This window comes from Muscardinus avellanarius, assembly GCF_963383645.1.
Source record: "Muscardinus avellanarius genome assembly, chromosome: X".
Classification (NCBI taxonomy): Eukaryota; Metazoa; Chordata; class Mammalia; order Rodentia; family Gliridae; genus Muscardinus; species Muscardinus avellanarius.
The window spans coordinates 87,129,171-87,146,629 of record NC_137792.1 but is presented as its reverse complement, the minus strand read 5'-3'; the positions used below and the strand labels follow the sequence as shown (position 1 = coordinate 87,146,629).

Genomic DNA, 17,459 nt, shown 5'->3' with positions numbered 1-17,459 from the left:
GAAATGATTTTCCTATCCTCAAAATTCAGCTCAGGCCTGGCCTAAAAGTACAGCCTTCTGGCCACCCCTGCCCTTCCACTACTGCTGTCCACCACAATACCCACACCCAGCCACCACCCACAGCAACTGGCATAGTGTTGGAACTTCAAGTAGATGAGTTAGCATCCTGAAATCTCATTTTAGGATCAAACTCATTCAAGGTTAGGGCTGTGGGGAACCTTGGAGATGAAGAAAAACTAAGACTTAGAGGTCTCACAGTCACGACAAAGTCAGAGCTTCAAGCCAAAATTTCCCTTGTGATCCTCTTGTCGTCCTGGTTATATCCTTAGTTCTCCGTTTCTGTTTTTGGTCTCTTCTTTTGTCTATGTGATGCTTCCTTTCTCTCCTCTGTCCTTCTCTCTTTGTTTTATGTGACCAGAGAGATGTTCTGGGGCTCTCTGTATAGTATCTATTCTTCGGGAGCTTGGTGTTGACTGGAGGTGGAATTAGCTGCCAAAAGAGGTGCATGACCAAGATGCATTCAACTGTCCAAGCTCTGAAAACACTTTTTAATCTCAACGAAGACCATCCCTGACATTTGTTCAGAACTGAAAATGACGGCTTTCAGAATTTAGGTTGTACTTCCAAGGTCACCCAGCTAAGAAGTGGCCACTGCACTAGCCAATTCTATGTTTTTAGGTCCCTGGGGGTGCACTCCACTCAGGACAGGCAGGCTCCTGAGGCTGACTGAGCCAGAGGCAAACCGGGACCCTCCCTCCCTGCATGCAGCTATGCGACTGACTTCTGGAATGCCTTATTCCTTGAGGTCTCTAAGCCTGCCTACTCATCTGTATGTGCAGTTCCCCTCTGAAAGGTGGGGTGTAGCAGGGAATAAAACAGCGCAAGTGGCTGGCCATTGCTCTGTCCTGGAAGTGTGTGGGGTACCCTCATGTCCCCCTAGCCACTGGGAGCTAGGTCCCGTGGCTTGTGCCCAGTCGTGTCTCTCAGATACAGCCCCAAACTGATGCGCCACTTTTAGACCCAGCACCCATGAGCTGCGAACCTCGAGGCCCCTTGATCGCTGAGCTATGTCAGCAGGATCCAAGGACTTTTCTTCACAGTAGCGCTCGGCTGGCGACTTCCGCCTGCCATTCTCCCACGCCCCCGGAATACCCACTGAACCCAGCAGGCCCAGTTCTTGTGACCGCGCCCATCTGGCCGGTGGCTCCCTGAACCGGGTGAGTCTCCATCTGGACAGCCCGCTGCCTATCCCCAGCGCCGGTTCCGGCATTTGGAGAGAAAGGGATGAGGAGGCAGACAAGTGGGGGCCTGCCCTAGGTCCAAGCCGGCGAGTCCACCCCACAGGCGTTCCTCTCTGCCCAGCAAGCGCTGCCCAACTTCTGTTCCCGCCCGACGCTCTGCTGAAAGTCGCTCCCGGAGCGGAAGACCTAGAACTCTCGGGAAGCCACACTCACCACCTTGGAAGAGCTCCGAGAGAAAGGAAAGGAGCTGCGGGGGATTTCACAGGGGTCTCCAGAGGGGTCCCCGGTGGGGTGGGGTGGGATGGGGTGGCTTGGGATGAGGTTTCCCAACCCACTTCCTTTGGCAGACAGCGGCCGGCTGTCTCTTCTAGGAGAGAGCGCCTTCAGCATCCCAGGAGCTGGACCCTGAGGAGCGCGCTTTGAGGTACTTGGAGAGGGACTGGGGAACCATAGCGAGCGGCTGGCAGAGAGAACCTGTTTGCTGGCCAGTTTGGAGGTGGGATGGGGTGGGGTTTTGGGACCGAGAAGCTAGAGAGAAAAGCTTGAGTTTCTCTCCCCTTTCCAAACAGGAACCAAGTTGCGAGTGGGAAATTAGGCAGCCTGTAAATACAAACAACCTCAAAAAGAAGCCAAGAAAAGCGAAGCCAAAAGAAGCAAGCGCAACACTGTTACAAAACTGTCTGGTTTTGTAACAATTTCTCCGCCGCCGGCCAATGAGCAGCATGGTGGCGAGTCACGTGGTGCCGTTTTATATAACACTTTGCTGAGACAAGACAGTTATTAGGCGGCGCGGGGCGGCCGGCATGGTGCTGTTGGAGGCTCGGAAGGGCCGGGTGCGCGGCAGCACCGCGGCGCTGACAGCCCTAATTCTTTTCAGCGTTTGCTCCTTGCTCCGTGTTCCCGGTCACTAGACGCCTCTACTCGGCGTGGGTCCCTCTCCGTATGGATTCATTTCAGACAGAACAGATGTTGAGCTTGCCCGCCGAGCTCGGCAGCAACTTAGAGCTGGCGGAGCCGGTGGAGCGGGCAGCATCTGCGGCCGGAGTAGACACGGCTCTCTGCCCGGCGGCGGCTGCGGAGAGCCCAGAACCTCCACCGACGCGGGAGCCCGGGCAGGAGCAGCCTCCGAGGACCTCGACGCCTCCGGAGTGCAAAGTCCTGCTCACACAGGCCGACGCCTTGGCGTCCGGCGGGCGCCTCCGGGAAGCCCTCGAGGTGTATCGACAGCTCTCGGAGCGCCAGCAGCTGGTGGCTGAACAGCTGGAGCAGCTGGTGCGCTGCCTGGCCGAGAACGTCCCGCAAGACGAAGCACTGGCTCTGGCGCCCTCGGACGCTAGCAGCGCGACTAGCTGCGCGGTGGCGGCGGAAGAGGCAGGGGCGGCTGCGGCCACCGAGGTGTGGGATGGCTTTAAGTGCCGGAAGTGTCACGGATTTCTTTCGGACCCGGTGTCCTTATCGTGCGGCCACACCTTTTGCAAACTGTGCCTGGAACGTGGGCGGGCAGCCGACCGGCGCTGTGCGCTGTGCGGGGTCAAGCTCTCGGCGCTGATGGTGGCCACCGGGCGGACGCGCGGAGCCCGGCGGACTGGGCAGCAGTCTCCGCCGCCGCTGCGGGTCAACGTGGTGCTCAGCGGCCTCCTGGGCAAGTTGTTCCCGGGCCCGGCGCGGGCGTCGCAACTCCGGCACGAGGGCAACCGGCTGTACCGCGAGCGCCAGGTGGAGGCGGCACTGCTGAAGTACAACGAGGCGGTTAGGCTGGGTGAGCCCGCCGCGAGCGGCCAGGGCGAGGGCTTGGTCACGACGTGAGGGGGCGGGAGAGCGAGCCCGCGGGGCGAGGGGGCGGTCGACGGGCATGGCCAGTGGCTCAGGTGGAGCAGGGGGGCTGCTGGGACTTTGCTTTCCTCACTTGGAGCTTTCTTTCGCTGTGCTGCTCTCTCTCTCAGTAGCGTTTTTAATCCTTTCTGAGTCTCCCATTAGCTTTCTGGTGTCTAAGTCTCCCAGTCTCGCTTTCTGTCACCCGGTCTCTTTTTGGCCATCTCTTGGAATCTTTGTCACTTTGTTTCTCCCTTGCCCGGTATCGCTGGCTCTGTTTCACTGCTCCTCCTATTCCCTCTGCACTCCCAGGTCCCTCTTACACCTGCCCAGCACCTTCCCTTCCAGAAGAACTTAGCACCCTTCCCAAACTCTAGCCCGGACCCTCAGGTCCCCTGCCAGCCCTGAAAGTCGGGTCGGCGCCTGCGTCTGAGGCTCCAACCTCAGGGAGTTGTCCCTTCCGGGGCCGCAGCTCCCTGTGGGATGGGTCCGGCCTGGAATTAGGTCAGGAGAGCACTGGTTGCGTAAGGCGGCAAGCGGCCTGGGCCGGGCAGCCCCTCCTCCGCGCAGGCAGGCCGGCAGGCGGGCGGGCGGGCGGGCGGGCGGGATTGTGTAACGGCTGAGGTAACCAAAGTGGGCCATGCTCGCCTCAGAAACCATCCCGCGAGCGTGTGCGGGGGGAGGGGAACCCTCGCGCCCCGCTGCCCTGTGACTCATTGTCACCGCTTCCTATCACACGATCCTTGGCTGAAATAGACGCACCCCCCACCCCCGCTGCCGTCGCCAACAGCCAGCAGCCTGTGCCCTCGCATCGAACCCTTTAACCCCACCAGCCCAGAAGTAATGGGACCAGGCGACTGCTTCGGGATCCCCAGAGAAACCCAGACTGAATAAGAAGCACTCCTCTGTCTAGCTTTCTCGTGCTGCCCGTAAGGTGGGCTTTGCAGCTTCGAGGGCAACTTGGCAGCAGTCCCACACCTCTGGCTGCATTAGGGAGCCTGGGTGCCCTAGGGGGCGAGCTTTGTTCCTCTAGTCTCACGCAGCTGTCCCAGGAAGTGGCCGCCCAGCCCCTGGCGGGCATTACCCAGCTCTGGCAAGCTGCAGGCAGTTGTGCTGGCAGACCACAGGGCCTGGAGAAGCATGCCAGGAATGAGACAAGGTAGACATGGCTCAGGGGTCCCAGGTTGCTCCTGGGCCAGACTCCAATACGTGGAGGAGAAGGTGGGCTAGGAGCTTCACATATTGCTTCTCCACTTAAGATTGTTAACAGGTAATGGGAGGGGACAAGGACTGGTGACTGAAGGAGAGAGATCCCCCCCCAACACATACACAGTCTGTCTATGCTCAGGCAAGGCAAACTGTGCTCTGTCACTGGGCTGGTGGAAGACAAGGGACAGAAAAGACTATAAACTCTTTGGTAATGTCTTAAGAGCAAGTAATGGGCACCCAAGCAAGCCTTCAGCACACCTCTGGGGAAAAAACAACAACCATAAAGCCTGTTGCTGGCAGCAGATGCCAGAGCACAGAAGAACCCCACAATGTGAATCAAGCAGGGTGGAGGTGACTTAATTACAAATCTGGCTACATGAGAAGTTTCAGTTCCTTTGGGCCACCCCTGGGGATTAGCGAGGGAAGCCCCTTCCCACCCTCTTTCTCTACTATTGCTGCTACTACTCTTCCTAGGAAGGTTTTCTTGTACCTTGCTCGTCCTCTCAGACCAGTTGGTGTAAAAATACCAAGACCAGCTTCACCCTTTTAAGGTGACTCCCCCCCACCCCCAGTCAGCGTATCTTTGTTCTGAAGTTGGCTAGCGTGTCCTTATTCTATATACTGAGCCCACCTTTAGAAAAAGGAGCCTGCTCCCACCCCAGCTTCAAAGTTCTAAAATCTAATTGGCTAGCAACTCTGACCAACTGTGTGACCTTGAACAGATGCCTTCCCTTCTTTTGCTTTGATTTCTCCAATCTGAAGAATGGGTTGATCAAGTCAGATGATCTCTAAAAGCCTTGGCCCAGCCCTGGAATCCAGTGATTCAGAGTACTGGCGAGTCAGCTTCATCTTATTCCCCAAAGCCTTGTCCAGGTGGATTGTCATCTGTCCATTTGGAATGCAGGATGGAAACATAAATGCATTTCCATTTCCTTCAAGGGAGCTTTATGTTTGCTGAACTTTATAGACAGAGATGTTGTTAATGTCACCAATCATCCCACCTAGACTAACATGATCAGGACAGAGGGCATGTCTGGCCACCTCTCTGTCTTTTCTCCTTTGATTATAATACCTTACTCAGAAGCCGGGGTGACAGGCACTCACTGTGTGTAAGCCATGAAGCAGGATTTCCTATAGATCAAAGTTCCTAATGCAACATGGACACCACAAGGCCTCTACAAGACTTCTTAAGGGGGGGTAAAGCTTAGTCTTTGGAGTTGGGGACACCCTTATATGGAGTAAGTGGGAGAGTGTGGCAAGCAGGACAATGTTGTGACTTACTATGAAGTGTAATTCTTTGAATCCCCATTAGAAAACTCCTAGATAACTTGTCATTTGCTCTGTACCCATCCTCAGACAAGAATTATTGTGTTCTTGTCTTGTGCCAAGGGCCATTAATAAGGATTTTTCTTTTCTCATTTTGGCAGCTCCAAATGACCACTTGCTTTATAGCAATCGTTCTCAAATTTATTTCACCCTGGAGTCTCATGAGGATGCACTCCATGATGCAGAAATAGCATGTAAGCTCCGCCCAATGGGTTTCAAGGTGAGTATGGAACAAGGGGGATGTAAAGGGGTCCCATTGCAGGCAGTAACTGGCAGGAAGAGCTGCCTCCCTGGGAGTAGAGGCACTAGAGCTCAAACATCAGGGAGAAAGCTCTCCAAAGAAGCTGGAAGTCTTCTTTGCCAAGGGAGAATTCAAGATTTCAAGGGAATTGGATTCTTCCCTAATTCTGTCTTTAACTGGTGACCTGCAGAGCAATCTGGACTTCGTGATTCTCCACAATATGGAATTGGGAGCCAGACTACATAGGTTTATGCCCCAGCTTTGCTAGTTTTTATATCTGTGTGGCTGCAGGCAAATTACTTATTTGTACCTTGTCTCCCCATCTGTAAAATGTAGCTATTCAAAGCACCTACTAAATAGAGATATAATGAGAGTCATTTGAGCTCATATAGGGAAGATACTAAGAACACTGGCTGGCATGTAGCCTTCTGTAAGAGTTTTCTATCACCATCATCATTACTGTTACCTTCATCATATCCTAGGGACAGTAGAAGGGAGAGAGAATTGCTGGCCTTACCCTCCTGAATTTCTACTGATAGTCAGACTTCTTGGGAGCTCAGCCAGCTGATCCCCATGCTCTCACAATGGTTGTGACATTTTAAGTCTTTAATATGGTCATCCAAACTGCCAGAATCCGTATACTTACCATAAAGTGTGGGAAGAAAGTCAGGCTAGACTTCTTTCAGGGTGGAAAGGTACAAAGTATCACTTTGCAAATCTCTGCCTCCTTTGGGACTGACTCCTACCACATGCCAATATTTTGTTTAGAAGATTAGATTTGAACTTGGGCTCTTCTACTTGCAAGCTAAGTAACCACAGGCAATTGGCTTCACTCTCTGAAATCCAAGTGTCTTTTTGTGTTTGTGTATGGTGCAGGGACATTCTACCTCTGAGCTACACCTGCAGTCCTATTTTATTTTTTATTTGGAAATAAGGTCTCACTAAGTTACCAAGAGCCTTACGAAATTGCTGAGAATGGTTTCAAACCTGTGATCCTCCTGTCTCAGCCTCCCCAAGTACTGGGATTGCAGGCATTTGCCACCGTGCCTGGCATCCAAATATCTTTATTCATAAAACAAAGCTATTGCTATCTGCCCCGTTTGCCTCTCAGGAATGCCTAAGGGTCAAAGGTAAACCTGGCCAATAAGACATTCTGTAAGCTAGAAATCTCACTGGGTCTTGGTGTAATGCTCTCTCTGTACAACCCCAGGACTGGGAAAATGTCTTATCTGAGGTGGAGGCCAGAATGCCTTATCTGAACCTCATGGGACAAGATGTGTTTGGAACTCAGAATGTTTCCAATTATATATTTAAAAAAAACTATATATGCCAGGCATGGTGGTGCACACTTGTAATCCCTGCACTTGGGAGGCTGAGAAAGGAAGATCACACAGGTTCAAAGCCAGCCTCAGCTGGCTTAAGAGACCCTGTTTCCAAATAAAATATAAAATGGGTCTGGGAGTGTAGCCCAGAGGTAGAAGGTCCCTGGGTTCCATCCCCAGTACCACCAAAAAAAAAAAACAAAAAAAACAAAAAAAAACCTATGTATTATTAGATACCCTCAGTGAGATCTGAACAGCATCCCAGTCACATGAATTAGCCCCACTATCTCTATAGCAAATTACACGAAAATTGCCATTAAGGACACATAAGCACCGTGCACTGGTTTAAGTCATTTTTGTCATCTAATGGATTTTGATGTCAAGCTTATGAGATTCTTGGACTATCAGAAGGTTTTAGAAATAGAATATCATGGGCCTGTATACTCTGCCACTAATGTCAGAAATAATCTCCTGTTCTTTCATGAGAAACATTTTTTCCAATGATGATGGGTCAGTATGTTCTCTTTCCCAAGAAACATACTCATAGCTTAATATAGGTCACCAATGTCCTAACTCGGAGGAGCTTCCACGCGTGGAAGTCAGGGAGCTGCCTGGGGGTACAATGGCTTCTCTTGCAACTTTTCCCACTCCTACCTAGGGCCAGTGGTTGAGGATCATGACATTATGGTCGGAAACAGGCCTGAGAATGACACTTTGGATGAGATGGAAAAGTGATTTCCACAATGAAGAAGAGGTGCAAGTATTAAGGAGGAGTTCTGTTTTCCCATAGTTGTAGAGTAAAAAATGGGACAGGATGAGAGACCTCCATCGTCTTATGGGTTGAAAGAACTGATGCATATAATTAAAAACCACCTTACATCTCCATTTTCATATTCCCCACCATTTCTATGTGAAATATCCCTGGGTGTGTGCTTACCTGGCAGCCCTATTCCTGCCATTCAACAAGCCCCTTTAGCCAGGAAGAAACATGGTAGGAGATGGGAGTTCATTTGATCCACTGTCTCCAAGGCTAAAAGAAAACGAGACCTTTTTTTCTTTTTTTTCTTTTTCCTCCTTCCCCAGGTTACTGCTCTAATTTCTCTAGAGTCTCTCCCAGGGCACTTAGATATTTTGTACTAGGGATTGAACCCAAAGGAATTCTAACTCTGAGCTACACTCCCAGCCCTTTTTATTTTGTATTTTTTCATTTTATAACTAAGTCTTGAGCTGGATGTGGTGGTGCACGCTTGTAATCCCAGCATTCGGGAGGCTGAGTGGAGGATCGTGGTTCATAGACAGCCTCAGCTACTTAGGAGGCACTTGCAACTCAGTGAGACCCTGTTTTAAAAAAATAAAAATAAAAAAATTGGGCAGGGGAATGTAGCTCGGAGGTCAAATGCCTCTGGGTTCCATCCCCAGACCCCCCCCCCCAAAAAAAAAAACCAAACAGGTCTCGCTAAGTTGCTAAGGGTCTTGCTGAGTTGTTGAGGATGGCCTCAAACGTGTGAGCCTCCTATCTCAGCCTCTCAAGTAATTTTATTACAGGCATGTGCCAATACAGTATCTGGCTTCTTTACATTTTTAAAAGATGTGATGGGGAAGCAGAAGTGAGCAGAGCCGCAGGAGCTAAAGCATGGGCTCAGCCATCAGTTAGCCTTCGGAAGGGTAGTTTGTAGGGAAGAGTGTTCTGGGAGTACAGAGACCACAGTTCTAGTTTCAGCCTTGTCACTAGGGACCTTTGATTTCTTGGGAAAGTCACAGCCCATATCTTTGTCCTCTTCTGACAAAGGATCAGCAAGTCTAGATGCTTACTCAAGCCGCTACTGTTGACTATGTCTCTGCTTGACTGACGTATTTAAAGGATGGCATATCTGGATAGGCACTGAAAGTCGGGCCAGTATGTGGCCAGATGGGGTTCTGGCTGTGTCCTGCGGCACCTTATACAATGCGAGATAGGAAGGAGGTAGCATAGTGCACTGGTTAAGAATACGGGCTTTGAGCCTGGCGTGGTGGCGCACGCTTGTAATCCCAGCCCTTGGGGGGCTGAGACAGGATGATGTCACAGGTTCGAAGCCAGCCTCAGCTACTGAGTGAGGCTCTCAGCAACTTAGTGAGACCCTGTTTCCAGATAACATATAAAATAGGGGCTAGGGGTGTAGCCCGGAGGTAGAATGCCTCTGGGTTCTATCCCCAGTACTGCCACAGAAAGAAAGAAGAAAGAAGAAAGAAAGAACAAAAGAAAGAAAGAAAGAAAGAAAGAAAGAAAGAAAGAAAGAAAGAAAGAAAGAAAGAAAGAAAAGAAAAGGAAAGAATATGGGCTTTGGTATAGTCATTTCCAGGTTCTAAACCTGATTCCACAACTTATGTGTTCCTTCAGGCAGGTTACTTTTCTGGGACTCGGTTTTGTCTTCTGTAAAGTGGGATTCAGAACAGTTGCCAACATTATATAGATGAAGATAAAAAGGCCTTGTATTTATTTTTTGTGTGAGTGTTATACTGGGAATGGAACCTAGGGATATCCTATCTCTGAGTTACACCCCAGCCCTTTTTATTTTTTATTTTGAAACACACTCTCACTAAGTTACTGGGGGGGGTCTCTGTAAGTTGCTGAGGCCAGCCTCCAACCCATGATCCTCCTGTATCCTCCTTACAGGTACTGAGATTACAGGTGTGTGCCACTGTGCCTGGCTAAAAATGTCTTTTTAAAATACTTCATGCAATAATGACTGCCCAGTTCAGTACTCGGCAAGGGTTATGAATAGTGGCAGCATTATACGGTGAATAAGGTAGGATTGAATGGCAATGTTTTCTTCCAGGCACACTTCAGAAAAGCGCAGGCCTTAGCCACCCTAGGCAAGGTGGAGGAAGCCCTGAGAGAGTTCCTCTACTGTGTATCTCTTGATGGCAAGAATAAAAGAGCACGATCCGAAGCCCAAAGGGTGAGTTGGAATGACATCAGGTCCAGCTGCCTTGTGGACCCCCTCCACTCCATTTTTTCTAGGAAGGGGGATGAGGGTGTTGCCTGCCCTAGCATTTGGGGGTACTGAGGACATGGTTCTCTGGGATCCAGAGACAAGAGAAAGACATGAGTGCCAACTGAATGCCCAGACACACCATCTTCCTGGTGTGTGCCATCAGATTGGGTAGTTCCTGCCTTTTCATAGAAGCCTGTGAGGAATGTTTCTTTGACTCAGAGTCTGGATTGTCAGTGGGATATAAAGCCAAACTAAGCCAAATACGTTAACCGGGGGATTGAGACTTTCTGAGAAGATTCTGCCCATTTACATGAGACATGGGTATGGGGCTGCCGGCAGCTGGGTAACATTTCCTTGGCTGAGTGAGAATTTCACCAGCCACACAGGGTAGCCAGATCCTGGGAAGGAACGTCAGTGGTCCCCACCTTCCCTGCCATACCCATAACCACAAACTTCAGCTCCTTTGCTGGAAATTAATCACAGTCTTACAAATGCAATTCAAATACCATTATAATATGATCCAAATAGTCATTCCAATCCTTGGGTCTCTGGAGAATGTGATCATTATTTTAAAAAAAAACTGTATAAAATACTTAGAGCATGGTTGAAGTGTCAAACATCCTCAATTAAGGGACTTTGCCATTTGTTGTTTAGCAAGTTACTCTCCTGACCTGTGGCTAATTGGGTTGGAAGTTGGATACTGACAGTCAGTGATCATCTCTGCTCTCCTGTGTTTTACTCCCTACTCGCCACCAGGCCACTGGCACTTCTGTCCCTCTGTGGTTTGGCAGGGCAGTGGATGAAGAAGTGTGCAAAATATAGGAATGGTGTCTGAAGGCTTCAGAAAGGAATCTTTAGCAAAATTAGTAAAGCTGGCTAAAGCTGGGCTCTGGATTTTTGCTTCTCAAGGAGAATTTCCTGTCTGGAATGTTCCTTCGACCTGATCTGGGTATATGAAGGTTTTATTGAGAAGAGTGTGGGTCAGGAAGAATTGCTCCAAACTGGAAATTTCTTTAAATATTAAATGCAGTTCGTGGTGCAAGTACTAATATTTCTTGAAGATTTTTTATGCATCAGGCACTGTACTAGATGTAGATGCTTCATGTGGAAGATAAAATGTAATTTTCACAACTTCCTTATGAGGGTAGGTACTATCATTTATCCCCATGTTACAGATGGGATGGATGAGGAAGCTGAGACATAGTGACTTTTCTGAGATCATACAGCTAGTTATTGTTGAAAAAACATTCAGATGCAACTTAGTCGGCTTCCCAAACCTGCCCACTTAGCTACTCTAACTTCTTGCTATCCCAGAAGGACATGACCAAAGTTTGAGTTCTGAGTCTGACTGGTGGGGCTGGAACCAGAGTAGCAGTGCAACTATCCAGGTCTGGGTGGGACCAATGCAGGTAGGAGACCCTCGACTTGGGAATAGAGTATGCCAAGGCTGAAAGTGGTAGGTCTTGGGCTCAAGAAGAATGAATTTTTTTATTTCCTGTTGTTCAGCTGAGGAGCTGGCCTGAGAGGTTCTAGTATCATCAGTTTGACTAACTTCTCTCTCCAGTGTGCTTTTCTGAACCAGCTGTTGTCATATCCACACCTGCTTAAGAGGCTAAAAGGCGAGGCATTGTGTGAAGCTCTGGAGACTCAGAGAGGCATAAGTCACAGCCTTGGTCTTTAAGGAACTCACAGTCTTGTGTTTGTTGATAGGAATGTCCCACAGTACAAGTGAGCACATTCCTATGATGAGTGTCATGGAGTTTGGAAGCTAGAGGGAGAATTAAGAGCTGAATGGCCCCTGAGCATGATGAGGTTGTGGCCACCATTTAAGAACACCAAGGGGCCTCAGCCATGCTCATTTCCTGACTGATCCAGTTTTAAGGTTACAAATTTGACACAACTGTAACAATTCATTTGGTATTAGTAAGTGGGCTTAAAACTCACAACCCTGCATTTCTTTTTAGTATCTGTAATTTACCTCAGATTCTTTTTTCTTTCTTGACCCTCTTTCTGATGCTGAAATTGAAGTCAAATTGACTTTTGTTCCTGGGGAATTGTTCTTCACACTAAGAATTGACCCCAACTTTTGTTTTCCAAAGCCATAAAATGTCCTGAGAGAGATCTGAGGTAGAAAGCGAAGAAGGGAAATGCTACTATTGTTTCTTCTTTATTTCCGTTGATTTCTCCCTTCAGCCTCTGCCCTTTCAAAACCCTTGTACTGCCGGGCGTGGTGGCGCACGCTTGTAATCCCCGTGCTTGGGAGGCAGAGACAGGAGGATCCTGCAGGTTCGAAGCCAGCCTTGGTGGCTTAAGAGACCCTGTTTCCAAATAAAAAAATATAAAAATAATTCTGGGAGTGTAGCCCAGAGGTAGAAGAGTTCCATCCCCAGTACCACCAAAAAAGAAAAGAAAAAAAAAACACCTTGTACTTCAGGGTGCTCTTGTGGCTGTCACTAAAGAACATCATGCCCTTTTGGAAAAAATTCCAGGAAGACTGCCTCAGAAGGAGGTTGGTCTTTTTGGGCCACTCAGCTTTTGAGGACTTTTCAGGGGCAACTTCAGCTCCTGTTTAAGGGGAGCCTCAGGAAGCTGTGTGTACCTCACCATCTTGCTTCCTTGCCACTTATACCTGGGTAGAGGGTTCTCTAGAACTGGAAGGAAATATAGAGATGTCTCAGGACTTTGGGCCTGAAGGCTAGGCTTCTCCTTGGAACCTGGGATGGATAAGTGTCTTATTTCTGTGACACAATTTCAGGACAGCATAAGATAGTGTGGTTTGAGATGATATATCATGGCACAGCAAAGACCATGAAAGGACAGGAGAGATGGGAGTAATGAGGACAGGTGGTTGTTGAGCTGAGCTCTAAGGTTGATCAGGGTTTGGCTTCATGGTGACTTCTGGCATCTAAAGGAACACCAGGAAGAAGCTGCTAAGGGCCAGAAAGACAATAAATCAAATTGAAGTTTGGTGTTCTTGAAAATTCCCTTGATCAATTAATACCCTGTATAGCCTGAACAAGGGTATGGAGCATCTTCTAATGGGTCTTCAAACACTGTGGAAGCCATGAGGTGGCAAACATTCGAATATGTTTTACAAGCTTAGTGGCCTACTCTACTTGTCTTACATATTACATACTACGTGTACATACATGTATGTATATATATGTATACATGCACACACATATATATATATTCATTCATATATATACATATATACACATATATGTATGCATATATATGTATATTCATAATCTCTAATACCTGCTGGCAGAGGGGAGAATTGAAGCAAGAATGTGATCAGTCAGTGGTGCAGCCTGTACTGAAATGCACATGTTTGCTTCTGGTTCTTCTCACTCTACCCTCCCAGTGTGTCCAATTGCAACGGACTGGAACCTACCTGCCCTGTGTATTTGAACTTACTCCAATTTTCTGGAAAGTGAAGACCAGAATGAGGGAGTGGCAGGAAGAAGAGGGAGGGGATTTGAGTTCTGCTTTCCTAAATTCACCGCTTGGTCCATCAACTTGGAGGAGGTTATAGATCCAGGAGTGATGGTGGGGGGAGGAGGAAGCAAGATGAGCAGGCAGAGGAAAGAGACAGTGAGGAACCTAGCAAACATTAGCATACTTCTACGCACAGGGGAATTATGGACATAATTCCAAGTTCTCCAACAGAGGTTTCTCGCTCGACCTCGCCTGTTTGTCTCTTTCCTTCCAAGTGGAGTTTAAAGTCCCACTGTAGATATTCTGTGGAATGTTAGCACCAGAGGGGTGGCTCTTAGTGTCAGCTACAAAACTGAGGCATCTCTAGTGCCTTATCAAAATTCAGATTACTGGGCCATGCTTCAGACATGGAAGAGATAGAAGTGGGAAGTAGGAGGCTGGCTTTTTTGCAAGCTCCTCAGATGATTTCTGATGCACGCTGAAGCAAGGACCCATGCCCTGGCATGTCCAGGGACCCTGGTCCAAGGCTTCTTCCCTGCAATCTGTGCCCTGTGTCCCCAGTCCCTCCCCCCTTCACCTGAACATCTGTAGAAAATTAAGTAGTGAAGTCTTCTGTTTTATGTCACAGCTTCTCCTTAGTTTCTTTACACCATCAGTCCCGGGGGATTCTCAGGAACATTCTCCCGATATCCTGAAGCTCTTGGCACCTCACCCTAGATTAAAGGAACACGTAGAGTCAATGGCTACTGAAGGCACCAGCCATAATCTACCAGAGTTGTCACAGGTAAAACTCAACTTGCCCAGCTCGCTAGTGACGCTTCATTTGGCTGTTTTGTGGGCAAACATGGGGAGTGAGCCCTACCTCTCCTACTTTGGTTCCTGAGAAAGAAAAAATGAAGTCATTAGTGGCTGTGTTCTTTGTTCAGGTGGATGCCTCTTTAAAGATACAGCTGTGAGTTTCAGGCATGTCCCAATGTTTATTTATTTCTTACATTGATTTTTTTAGTTCTTGGTCAGATTTGGCCAAGAGAAAGATTTGATATAAGTACAAAGGGACTGGCCCATTTCCCCTGGAGCTTTACAACTGGGGTGGGCTGTTGGCATTAGCTTTGGGGCAGAGCCTTGGAAGTGGGCTTAAATGCCCCCTCCTTTCCTGCTTTTTTGTTGTCATTGTTTGTTTAAGCCACTGGCCTTTGAGCACCAGCTGAGAGAACCCTGTGCAAGGACAATTCCATTTGATCCACAAGTAGAGGTAATTTTATATTCCTACACTGTAAACACACATGTAAGTAGACTCTTAATGTGTACTTATAGAAGAGAAAAGGAAAGAGACTTGAGGAGACCATCGAGTTGAAGTTCTTGGAAGACCTTTCTCTGAAGTCAGGGAACAGAGAGACAGGTTCTAGGTGCTGACTTGGAGAAGAGGCCAAGGAACAGAAGCTGAGGTCCAGACATCCAGACTTGAAGGCAGAGTTTAGCACTGAGTATCTCGACGTCTTTGAGGAGTAGCTTCCCCTACTATTTGTTTCCAATGTTCTTTACCTGTATATAAGCCTTGAGCACTGACATATTCCCAGTTTTTTTTTTTGGCTCTGGAGAAGGAATAAAATGTGAGTGTACTTATTTATTATTTTTAAAAAAAGGTATAACCTCAAGCCGGGTGTGGTGCCGCACACTTGTAATTCCCGCGCTTGGGAGGTGGAGACAGGAGGATCGCACAGGTTCGAAGTCAGCCACACTGGCTTAAGAGACCCTGTTTCCAAATAAAAATATAAAAAATAGGTCTGGGAGTGTAGCCCAGAAGTAGAAGGGCTTCCAGGAACCCCAGTACCACAAAAAAGGTATAAGCTCTAAAGTATATCCTAAAATAATTGAGCTCCAAGCATTCATTTTTACATGATTGAGAATGCTAACACTGAAGCCAAGAGTTGCTTCTACTTGTAGCTCAATTGGAAATGGATAAAAGTAGCAGCCCTGGCTTTCCAATGTGAGCTGAATGAAAAACAGGGATTAGATTTCCGCCCAAACCTCTGGTGTTGACCTTGTTTTGTGCTCTTGAAAAGTCAAGGTTGTAGTATTATTACAGTGCTGAAGAAGCTGGGAGTAGTGGCGCCTAGTTGTCATCCCAGTACCTGGGAGGCTGAGACAGGAGGATTACAGGTTCATGGCCAACCTCAGCTACTTAGTGAGGCTGTCAACAACTTAGACTTTATTTCCAAATAGCAAAAATAAAATAGGGCTGTGAGTGTAGCTCAGAGGTAGAAGCCCCCCCTCCATCCCCAGTACCACAAAAAACAAAACAAACTTTGGTACTGGAGAAAACTGGAACTTCCCAGCTTAGAGACTAAGTAAACCTATGTCTCTTTACTCCTCGCTTCATTCTCTCATAACTGTCTGCTCCCCTTTCTCATGTGTCTACCTATTTTTGTAGGGTTTGGAGGGAAAACAAGATGCATATGTTAACTTGTAGACTATGGATATAGATTATAGGAAGGTTCTCCAGGTAGATCTGAACAAAAACATTGCATATGACTTATTTCTAGATCCATTTTCAAATATTCTTCTGGCCAGAAATTTTCTTAAAGCACTAGAAAAAGAGCAAGGTATGGTAATACACACCTATAATCCCAGTACTTGGGAGGCTGAGACAGAAGAGTTGCAGGTTTGTGGCTAGTCTCAGTAATTGCAGTGAGACTGAAATTCAGTGAGAACCTGTTCCAAACTGAAAAATAAAAGAGCTGGGGTGTAGTTCAGAGGTAGAATTCTCTGGTATCAATCACCAGTACCACAAAAAAGGAGAGAAATAAAAAAGATTAGAGAGTTCTTATTGTTTTGCTAAGTGATTTTGTCTCTTCTTCAGACTTTTCACCTAGCAAAAGGAATAGGTTGTCCCTTGATCGTTTCCTCTGTATAACATAGAAAGCAGGAGCATGAGGCTATGAATAGATCTGGGCCAAAGACTTAACAAAAGTCCTCTTAAAGCTTGAGTGTAGGGATTGCAGATGGGTGTGAATAGCTGTGACGGTGGGAGGAAACAGTAAGTGACAGGATAAGCCCTTACTTTCTGCCTTGGTTTCCCTAAAGTGGTCACTGAAAAATTATTTGTATAGGAGTGATGAATGGGGCTTCCCTTGCATTCCCCCCTTAATCACTGCCTATAAAGCCTTTCCTATGGTCCTTTTATCCCTGTCTACACCAGTTCTCTAACTCCACCCCGCTGGCAGAACATTGTCATAGATGCTGTGCAGACTGAAAATGAAAATAAGCCTTATGGCTGTCCCTCGGTTGAGCTGTATCCACTAAGTGATCAGGAGCTAAGGTCAGGGTTATTTAGTTTTATGTTTATTCCCTATGTGTAAGAATATCGGAGGAGAATATCAGAGGGCAATATTAGTCCTAAGCAGATTCTAATGTTTGGCTCTTTCTCCATAGGAAAACCCAGAGCTCCCACATTGTTCTAGTCAGGAGGAAGCAGTAGCCAGGAGAGATGGCAGCAGTCTGATGATGCACACAGCAAACAAAGATGAGGAAAAGTGGGACACAGTCTCACCAGATGCTGTCCCTATCAAGACTGGCAAATGCCAGGAAAAGAAAAGGAAACATTGCCAAACTGAATCCCAAGAAGACATAGAGGTGCCTAATAAATCCTCCAAGCAAGGTATTGACTCTAGCCAGGGCGAAAGTAGCTATGGCTATATTCCATGGGTTCACTGATATATGCATGTGAACCTTCATCTGGGGACCCCTCTGCCTCTAGGTACATGGCTCAGCTCTGGCTCTTAACATCTGTACAACCTAAAGTGGTTGTAATGAGGTTGTTGTGAAGTCACACAAGGTGCCTAGTACACTGTAACCATTTGATGATAATTATCTTGGTCAAGCAATGGTATTA

The 17,459-nt window shown here is 47.7% G+C and overlaps 1 protein-coding gene across 3 annotated transcripts in view; it reads left to right on the top strand.

Annotated features, from left to right (window-relative positions):
- Window positions 1-2,183: 2,183 nt before the first annotated feature.
- The window catches only part of LONRF3 (LON peptidase N-terminal domain and ring finger 3), a gene marked incomplete at both ends in the record, with an annotated part of 43,168 nt that continues 27,892 nt past the window's right edge, over window positions 2,184-17,459 (top strand). Inside the window, 5 exons of one of the 3 annotated variants that reach the window (XM_080718499.1) lie at window positions 2,184-3,000; window positions 5,690-5,808; window positions 9,968-10,090; window positions 14,196-14,351; window positions 17,000-17,225. In XM_080718499.1, the coding sequence (XP_080574625.1) occupies window positions 2,184-3,000; window positions 5,690-5,808; window positions 9,968-10,090; window positions 14,196-14,351; window positions 17,000-17,225 (1,441 nt within the window). Of the gene's footprint in view, window positions 3,001-5,689; window positions 5,809-9,967; window positions 10,124-14,195; window positions 14,352-16,999; window positions 17,226-17,459 lie in introns of all 3 variants that reach the window. The other 2 variants (XM_080718501.1, XM_080718500.1) reach the window with 2 other exon arrangements.